Genomic DNA, 10,646 nt, shown 5'->3' with positions numbered 1-10,646 from the left:
GATGGACGGTTCATGTAATAAAATTAAATAAAATACATTTTAATTTGATGTGTCTTTTTCACCCACTCAAATGCCTCATTCATTAATGTCACATACAGCAATATAAAATGACTGTTTTGTCCTCTAATAAGATTTAAAAATGTACATCAAGTAGAAAGAAACAGTATAAATGACACAACATAATATAAAAATATACAAACAGTCATCATCTCACAGTAATACTGTAACAGCAGAAAAACACAGAATACTGTATCTGTCAATTCAGTGGAAACACAAGTGGATTTGAACCAAAATACTGACCATTTATACAGAAAAACCTTCTGTTCTGTTCATTATATCTCTGTTATATCATTTGATCAACTTATCTAAAATCAATCCAGTGTAGCACAACATTTGTCACAAAACGCATTTTATAAAAACCTTGCTAAAGGAATGGATTCTGAAAACCAAATTCTTGACTTTTTGGGTATATCAGCAAGGCACACAGTGTATGCTTTGATTTTTTTTATATAAAACATCCCAAAACATGCCTCTATATAAAAGGTCTTTTGACATACAAAATACTGTTTAAAATATCTTTCTTTTCTTTACAATCATTAATAAAATATCACATTTTAGCTTTAGTATTTGTGTCTCGTGTTCAAGGATATCATACTCTTGTACATGTTAGCATAAATACATGCTTTTCTTTATACATGAGGTTGAAAAATATTAAATGATGGCCACATTTAAGTACAATAACAGTGTCATTACACCTTTATCCACAAGCTACATTATACACAAGTACCATTAATTTAACCCTGACACTGTGAAGCATGATACTGCACGACAATAGCCTCGTGGGCAGCACCGACATGTAGCGCAGTTACTCTTCAGGCGTCCCCAAATTTCTTTGTTCTGCTGTACACAAAGAAAGATATTTGGAAGAATGCTTGTAACCAAACAGATCTCGCCCCCTATTGACTACCATAGTATTTTTTGTTTCCTACTATGGCAGTCAATGGGGGGCAAACATTATAAACATTCTTCCAAATATCTTCCTTTGTGTACAGCAGAACACAGAAATTTGGAGACTCGAACTCGGGACGCCTGAAATGCAACTGCGCTACATGTCGGTGCTGCCCACGAGGCTATTGTCACCGACCAAGTTACTGTAAGTGTTTTAAAATGTCCGCTGTTTTTGGTGAGGAAGGTTCTGTATATGAACTTGCAGTTTGTTCACGTCTTTGTTTTTCTTCTTCAGAGAGATGATCTAAATATTAGTAGCTTGACAAAATGAAAATTGACAGGCCTGTTTTCAGTCACTTGACTGAAAACTATGAATGAAATGATTGTATATACGGAAAGTGGTCACAGTTTATATTTCAGTGCACTGCAAAAATGTTTTTCTTGCTTAGTCTTTTTTAAAACAAGATACGTTTACTTGGAGCAAAATGACTTGGATTTTAAGTCTTGCTTTCTGTGAAAAATCATCAATGTAGATCCAAATTTCCCCAGCTGAACTACAGCAATCCACTGCTTTCTTATTCGTAGTGAACCCATGGAGAACCGCCGGGTTTTTCTCCACTGTCCTTCCACTGAAGGCACATGTAGCTCTGCTCAACGTGCCTTGACACATAAAAGCCAAACCTGTTGGCTTTGCCTCTTTCAGATGTCATGATGACATGGTTACATGTGTGGCAACCAGTGTCAGATCAGTCTTTCTTCAGGGGGCACTTTAAGCACGCTGCCCATCTCCATCCGGGCTCCTGCGACTTCCTGTTGACTGGGGCTGTAGGTGCCCTCCGACTGCCGCTTCTTCCGGGTGGTGAGAACCATGCAAACCAACCCCACCGTTGCCAGCAGGACAGCGAGACTCGCCAGCGGGACGGCCACCACCAGCCACGGGACGCGCTCCATCTGCAGCTGCTTCTACAGGACGAGACGGAGGACCGTTAGGGCCCTGTGATTCCACAATGCAGAAAATGCGGACAGAATCACGGAATCCAGAAAGTTTTTATTTTTTTTATTTAACATAAAAACGAATCTCTGAAAATAAAACATTTCTTAGAGCCCTATCATTGTAAACATTTTTAACATGTTATTAAATTGTTAAACTTTTATGAGTTCGATTAGACATGCTTTTTGATCATTGCCATTAAATAGGAATCCAGAAAAACTAAAACGGAAAACAAGGAATTTGGAAGAAAAAACAAACAAACAAAGAAAAAAAAAAAACAGCCCTAAAGCGTAGTTTTTGTTACACTTTTTTTTAATAAATTGCTGTTAAATTATGTGTCATCATAACTTCAATTAATTAGACATGTTTTTTGATTACTACATTTTAATTTAACCATTAAAATGGAATCCAGAAAAAATAAAACTTCATAGGGCCCTAAATAAATTGCTGTTAAATTATGAGTTTCAAGATTTCATTCAGACAGAATACAGAAAAATTTAATCAGGAAAAAAAAAAAATAAATGGGGAAAAAATAAAAAGGATTTCATAGGGCCCTAAAATGTAATTTCTGTTAAACTTTTAATGAATTTTTCTTAAATAGTACAATTTTCATGATATCAATTATTTAGACACGCTTTTTGATTACTAAAATGCAATTTAAACATTAAAATGGAATCCAGAAAAATGAAAACAGAAAAAAATGGAAAATTTTAGAAAAAATAAAACTAAAAATGTAATTTCTGTTAAACTTTTAATGAATTTTTCTTAAATAGTACAACTTTCATGATATCAATTAATTAGACATGCTTTTTGATTACTAAAATGCAATTTAACCATTAAAATGGAATTCAGAAAAATAAAGAAAACAATCGAGATACATTTAAACAGAAAAATTTAATGGTTCCCAACCACGTTCCTGGAGGCCCCAACACTGCATATTTTGTATCTCTCTTTGTCTGACACACCCATTTCAGGTCTTGAAGTCTCGACTAATGAGCTGACGATCTGAATCAGGTGTGTCTGATTAAGGAGACATGGAAAACATGCAGTGTTGGCCTACAGGAATGTGTTTGGGAACCAATGCCCTACAAGATTGATGAAACAAGAACTAAGAGCTCACCATATTCTCACAGTTTTCTCCGGTGAAGTTCGACACACATTCGCAGAGGAAGTGATTGGCTCTGTTTACACACCTGCCTCCATTAAGACAAGGGTCCGACTCACATTCATCTATATCCACTTCACATCTGGAAAACAGAAGTCATCAGTCCAACTACAGTTTCCACATTTACACTTTTTTGTGCCAGGAATTGTATTCCTTTCAAACCCTAGTTGTTGTCTTCCCTAGTCCATTGAAAATTTTAAATAGAATGTTGATCCATGTGTTGTTTTAGTAAGCCATATTAAGCCATTAGGCATAATAATGAACATGTGATGAGCGTGTCTGATGTCTCGTCTCACCTCTCTCCACTGAAGCCTGGTCTGCAGGTAAAGTTCGTTCCCCAGAATCCCTCAGTGCAAATGCCGCCATTCTCACACTCTGAATCCACCTCACACTGACGGCGAGGGAAACGCCATCTGATGGATGAGACGCATTGAGTTATAAATCAGTAAAAGAATTGACAAAATTCATAATGTGAAAATTCAACAAGACTTTATAGATATTAAATTCAATCAAATCAGGGTTCTTTTCTTTAAATATGGATCAATTTGCCAGATAAGTTCAGCACAATTCTCAGATTTCACATTCTTTAAAGCAAACTTGAAGTTTCTTCAGCAGTTATTAGAATAATGTAGATCTCGCTAACAGGATTAGTTTACTAAAACCATTAAACATGACACTTAAAGGATTAGTTCAATTCAGAATGAAAATTTCCTGATAATTTACTCACCCCCATGTCATCCAAGATGTTCATGTCTTTCTTTCTTCAATTGGAAAGAAATGAAGGTTTTTGAGGAAAACATTCCAGGATTTTTCTCCATATAGTGGACTTCACTGGGGTTCAACGGGTTGAAGGTCCAAATGTCAGTTTCAGTGCAGCTTCAAAGAGCTCTACATGATCCCAGACGAGGAATAAGAGTCTCATCTAGAGAAACCATCGGCCATTTTCCAAAAAAACACACAAAAAAAACACAAATAACCACAAATGCTCGTCTTGCTCTAGCTCTTGGAAAGGTCACGCGTGATGTAGGTGGAAGTGCCACAGTAGGGCGAAAAACGCCATCTCATTTTCTCCTCCAACTTCAAAATCCAACATTGTTGTTTTACCTTTTTTTTGTAAAGGTCATTTGTCTAAGTCTTTGCATGTTCGCTTTGTAAACACTGGATCGGTACTTACGTCACGCGTGACCTTTCCAACATGATTAGGTAATGTGTGGAGCATCAAATAGCAGTGCAAGATGAGCATTTGTGGTTAAAATGTATATAATTTTTTTTTTTTTTAGAAAATGGCAGATGGTTTCTCTAGATAAGTCTCTTATTCCTCGTCTGGGATCATGTAGAGCTCTTTGAAGCTGCACTGAAACTGACATTTGGACCTTCAACCCGTTGAACCCCAGTGAAGTCCACTATATGGAGAAAAATCCTGGAACCTTAATTTTTTTCAACTGAAGAAAGAAAGACATGAACATCTAGGAAGACATGGGGGTGAGTAAATGACCAGGAAATTTTCATTCTGAAGTGAACTAATCCTTTAAAATAGAATAAACGTTAACTTAAACTTAAAAAAGTCATAAAAACCGTATAGACATATTTAAAAAATATATATAAATATAAAAGCATTTTAAGATCAGGACCCAATCTCACTCACTGGCAGAGCGGTCCCGTGTGATCAGGTGGACAGACGCAGGTGCATCCTGTGTCTGTAGTCACACAGGAGCCTCCGTTCTCACAGCGATGCTCCTGGCATTTGTCCACCTCCTGGCAGTTCTTCCCACCGTATCCGGCAGGGCACTCGCACTCATAGTCCCCCGGCAGATCCCGGCACTCTCCCCGGACACAGGGCCGTTGGCCGCACTCGTCTACGTTCTCCTGGCAGCGTTCGCCCGTCCATCCCGGGGCACATTTGCAGTCAAAGAGATTGAAGAGGTCTGTACACGTGCCGTTGTTCTGGCACGGCTCGGAAAGACACAAGCGGGTGCTGGTGCATCCCAGCTGAGGCTCCGCCATCCCGCCAACTCGGATGAACTGTGACGCTTGCGGCGCCTCTTCCTCCAGGCGTCCGGAAAACGGTAAATAAACCCCACCAATTCGCACCTCGCCCAAACAGCCGGTGTAGTTCTGCGCCAGCCACACGGTGGAGAAGTTGAAGAAGTCTGCGCTGCCAGCTGCCGCAAGGCTGGATCCGGCCGGCTGTCCGTCCACGGTGAGGAGCCAACGGGACGCTGCGATCCGCGAGCTGGACGTGTAGAGCTCCACTTGATGCCATTCTCCGTCCGACACGGGGACGTCGCTGGTGAAAGCGTGCACATCCAGACTGTTACCCTCACGGAACTTCACGATCAGCGAGGAGTTCAGGAGCCCCATGCAGAAGAACTCCAGACGGTTGGAGGCGCGTAACAGCGTCCCGTTCTCCTCACGCGTCCGCAGCTCCATTGAGATGTGTGTCACAGGGGCGAGCAAGGAGCCGTTGGCACTGAACTTCAAAGCATTGCTCTCAAATGTGGCGTTGGCTAAACCTGCAATGAGAAGAAATATATTAATGCAGGGATTCACAAACTTTCTCATCAGCTGAACCCCTCAGACATAAATTATTTGTGTCAGTAATTTAACAACACATTTGCATGTTCACGGTTCTCTGATCTTAGTCATGATATGCAAGTAAACATTTTATTTTATTATTTTTATATAAGCATTTTATTATTATTATTATTATTATTATTAGTTATAACTCTAATTATAAAAATAGCTTCTGTTTTAAATTACAATATAAAAACCATGACTATTCAATAAAAAAAATTACATGATAATATTAAAATTTGTATTTTATACAAGTTAAAATATTACATGACTGGCAAAAAAATGAACTGTTACTGTTTTTTTTTTCTAATTATTAAAAAATAACAGAAATATATTACTGTTGTAAATTAAAGCCACCATAGTCACATGTTTGCCGGGGGCCAGAGCACCTGACATCAAAGCAAATTTAAAAGTGCTGGCTAATGCTAAACGTAAATATTCTAAAATCATTATCCACGTCGGCACAAATGATGTTTCGACTTCGCCAGTCGGAGATCACTAAAATTAACATTAAAGAGGTGTGTGAACTCGCAAATTCAATGTCAGCAAAAGTAATTTGTTCTGGCCCTCTTCCTGTTCGTCGGAGTGATGAGATAGTTAGCAGGTTATCATCACTCAATGGCTGGCTGTCTAAGTGGTGTGCGCAGAATAATATAGGTTTCATAGACAATTGGAAAAGCTTTTGGGGCAGACCTGATCTGTTGAAAAGAGATGGTATTCATCCCTCCCGGGATGGTGCTGCTCTTCTCTCTAGAAATTTGGCAAATAGTCTTAGAGCTGAAACATGACAAACCAGGGCCCAGATCAGGACGCAGACAAACTGGCTAAACCGACCGTCTGCTAGCCGCCTCACGTCACATAACTCAGATAATTCACAGCACATAGAAACACTTTCACCTAGATATTATCACATAGAGACTGTGTCTGTACCTCGAACTAGTAAATACAAAAAACTTCCAAAACCTTTTAAGGGTAAAAATTTAATTGATGTTCAAAAAATGAAAATCACAGATAAATCAGATAAACAAATGATAAAGCTTGGGTTACTGAATATTAGATCTATTTCTTCAAAAGCACTTATTGTAAATGAAATTATCACAGACAATAAACTAGACTTGCTGTGTTTGACAGAAACCTGGCTAAAACCAGACGATTACATTACTTTAAATGAATCTAGTCCTCAAGGTTATGATTATCGACACAATCCTCGACAGAAAGGCAAAGGTTGCTGTAATTTATAGTAATATATTCAGAATCATTCAAAAGAATTTCAAATATAATTCCTTTGAAGTGATGGTGCTTTATGTAACATTATGTAAGTTGACATTTGTGCTGGCTACTGTATACAGGCCACCAGGGCACCATACTGACTTTATCAAAGAATTTGCTGAGTTTCTATCAGAGTTAGTACTGGCTGCGGATAAAGTCCTTGTTGTTGGTGATTTTAATATCCATGTAGATAATAATAAAGACGCATTTGGATTGGCATTTGCAGATATTTTAAACTCTATTGGAGTTAAACAACACGTGTCAGGACCCACTCATTGTCGTAATCATACCCTAGATCTAATACTGTCGCATGGAATAGATATTGATGCTGTTGAAATTCTACAGCAGAGCGATGATATATCAGATCATTATTTAGTCTCGTGTATAATACAATTAGCCAAGGCTACAAAACCACCACCCAGCCATAAATATTGTAGAAAAATCACGTCTGCCACTAAAGATTGCTTTATAAATAATCTCCCCGAGCAGTTTCATCGCCTTAGTATACCTGACAACATAGAAGAACTCGATGCTGCAACAGAAACTATTGGCTCTCTCTTTTCCAGCACATTAGATGCGGTCGCTCCTTTACGTCTAAAGAAGATTAAGGAAACTAATCCAACGCCGTGGTATGATGAGCACACTCGGGCTCTAAAACGAGCTGTTAGAAAAGCTGAACGTAGTTGGAAGAAAACAAAACTAGAAGTTTTTCGCCTTTCGTGGAAAGAAAAAATGATTGAGTACAGAACAGCCATAAGAAATGCTAGATCTACTTATTTTTCAAATCTCTTAATAGAAAACAAACATAATCCTAGGTATTTATTTGACACAGTGGCTAAATTAACTAGAAACAGAGATTCAACTGCTGACGTTTCCATAGAGCACAGCAGTAATGACTTTATGAACTTCTTTACTTGCAAGATTGATAATATTAGAGAGAAAATTATAAACATGCAACCGTCTACAGTTTCTCTTCAGACAGTGCACTGTAGTGTCCCTGAGGTAAAACTAGAATCATTCGCCGCTATAGGAGAGGAAGAATTATCTAAACTTATCAAATCATCAAAATCAACGACATGTATGTTAGACCCAATGCCGACTAAACTACTGAAAGAAATGCTTCCAGAGGTCGTAGGTCCACTTCTTGATATAATTAATTCATCTTTAACACTAGGACACGTGCCAAAAACCTTTAAGCAGGCTATTATCAAACCTCTTATTAAAAAACCTCAACTAGATCCGAGAGATATAGTAAATTACAGGCCAATCTCGAATCTACCTTTTCTGTCAAAGATACTAGAAAAGGCAGTTTCAACACAACTGTGTTCCTTTTTAGAAAGAAATGGAATCTGTGAGGATTTCCAGTCAGGATTTAGACCATACCATAGTACTGAGACTGCTCTCGTTAGAGTTACAAACGATCTACTCCTATCATCCGATCGTGGCTGTATTTCTCTATTAGTGTTATTAGATCTCAGTGCTGCTTTTGACACTATCGATCATAACATTCTTTTAAAAGACTTGAAAACTATATTGGCATTAGTGGAATTGCTTTGGCATGGTTCAAATCATACTTATCTGACCGTTATCAGTCTGTGGTAGTTAATGAAGAGATGTCGTATCGATCACAGGTTAAATATGGGGTACCACAAGGCTCAGTATTAGGACCGTTGCTTTTCACTCTGTACATGCTGCCCTTAGGAGAGATAATTAGGAAGAATGGTGTTAGTTTTCACTGCTACGCTGACGATACTCAGCTCTATATTTCCTCGCGCCCTGACGAAACCTACAAATTCACAAAACTAACAGAATGCATAGCTGACATTAAAAACTGGATGACAAGAAATTTCTTATTATTAAATTCAGAAAAAACTGATTTCCTAATCTTTGGACCAAAAACTTCCTCACGAAAAAACCTTGAATACTCTCTAACACTTGACGGGTGCTCCATTAAACCTTCGTCCTCAGTTAGGAACCTGGGTGTGCTCTTTGATACCAATCTTTCATTTGAAAGTCATGTTTCTAGTATCTGTAAAACCGCCTTCTTCCATCTAAAAAATATATCTAAATTACGACATATGCTCTCAATGACAAATGCGGAACAGTTGGTTCATGCATTCATGACCTCAAGACTAGATTATTGTAACGCTCTACTGGGTGGTTGTTCTGCTCGGCTTTTAAACAAACTACAGTTGGTTCAAAATGCGGCAGCTAGAGTTCTTACTAGAACCAGAAAGTATGACCATATTAGCCCAGTTCTGTCAACATTACATTGGCTCCCTATTAAACATCGTATAGATTTTAAAATCTTGCTACTTACTTATAAAGCTCTAAATGGTTTAGCTCCCCAGTACCTAAGTGAGCTCTTAATGCATTATAGTCCTTCACGTTTATTGCGATCTCAGAATTTAGGCCAGTTGATAATACCCAGAATATCAAAATCAACTGAAGGCGGCAGATCATTTTCCTATTTAGCACCTAAACTCTGGAACAATCTTCCTAGCATTGTTCGGGAAGCAGACACACTCTGTCAGTTTAAATCTAGACTAAAAACACATCTCTTTGCTCTTGCATACACATAACACATCATCAATACATTAACATTTTTCAAATCCGTTAAAGGATTGTTACGCTGCAATAATTAGGTCGGCCGGAACCGAGAACATTTCCTATAACACTAGATATACCTGTACATCAGAACAAGAATGGCATCTACGCTAATATCTGTCTCTCTGCTTATCCTGAGGTTTGCCGGGTGCTGGATCCAGGCCGTATCCAGGTCAGATGGAGAACCTGCGTCTGGACCTGACTACAACGTAGCCCAGGATCCCCGTATCCGCTTGCATATATTTATATATAATCGATTTTTAATCTCTATAATAAAAATGTACAATTCAGATTTTGATCTCCATATACATTTACATATATATATCTTCCAAGGGGTTTTTTCCCTCCTAGGACTTTTTTCCCAGTGCTAGCACGCTGGGTTTTTCTCCTAGGGGGTTTTTTCCACCCCTGGAAGTCAGCCGACATTGGCTTAATGTAGCACCATCTTGTATATGTTACATATTACCACGCTTGTTTGTACAGTTTTAACCACTTCCCTTTTTTTCTGTGCTTCTAATATGTAAAGCTGCTTTGAAACAATTACCAATTGTAAAAGCGCTATATAAATAAATTTGACTTTGACTTTAAAGTATGAATATTCAATAAAAAAAATATGTGATATTAAAAATTTGTATTTTACAATACAAGTTAAAAATAATTTTTTATATAGGGCTATATGACTGCAAAAAAATTAAACTGTGATTATTTTGTCGTATATTGCAATTTAAACTGTTACTGTTGTTATTATTATTAGTTTTACCTCTAATTATAAAAAGTGACAGAAATATCACTGTTGTAAATTACAATAAACTATGACTATTCACTAAAAATATGTACGTGGTAATATTAAAATTTGTATTTTACATTACAAGTTAAAATATTACATGATTGCCAAAAAATTTAATTGTGATTATTTTGTCATATTTTGCAATTTGAACAGTTACTATTTTTATTAGTTTTAACTCTACTTATAAAAATGACAGAAATATATTACTGTTGTAATTACAAAAAAGAAAAAAGAATATTCAATAAAAAAAAATTAATGTGATAATATTAACATTTTTATTTTAGGCTACACGTTTAAATACTAAT

The 10,646-nt window shown here is 37.4% G+C and overlaps 1 protein-coding gene across 1 annotated transcript in view; it reads right to left on the bottom strand.

The window, feature by feature from the left end:
* Window positions 1-1,105: 1,105 nt before the first annotated feature.
* Window positions 1,106-10,646, bottom strand: part of crb2b (crumbs cell polarity complex component 2b) — a 38,267-nt gene continuing 28,726 nt past the window's right edge. Inside the window, exons 10-13 of the mRNA XM_067393465.1 lie at window positions 4,750-5,617; window positions 3,401-3,517; window positions 3,060-3,186; window positions 1,106-1,911 (exon numbers count right to left, since the gene is read on the bottom strand). Of these exons, the coding sequence (XP_067249566.1) occupies window positions 1,690-1,911; window positions 3,060-3,186; window positions 3,401-3,517; window positions 4,750-5,617 (1,334 nt within the window). The 3' untranslated portion in view covers window positions 1,106-1,689. The remainder of the gene's footprint in view (window positions 1,912-3,059; window positions 3,187-3,400; window positions 3,518-4,749; window positions 5,618-10,646) is intronic.

Source organism: Chanodichthys erythropterus, chromosome 9, assembly GCF_024489055.1.
Source record: "Chanodichthys erythropterus isolate Z2021 chromosome 9, ASM2448905v1, whole genome shotgun sequence".
NCBI lineage: Eukaryota > Metazoa > Chordata > Actinopteri > Cypriniformes > Xenocyprididae > Chanodichthys > Chanodichthys erythropterus.
Note: the sequence above shows the minus strand (reverse complement) of the source record. Positions and strands in the feature narration are given on the sequence as shown.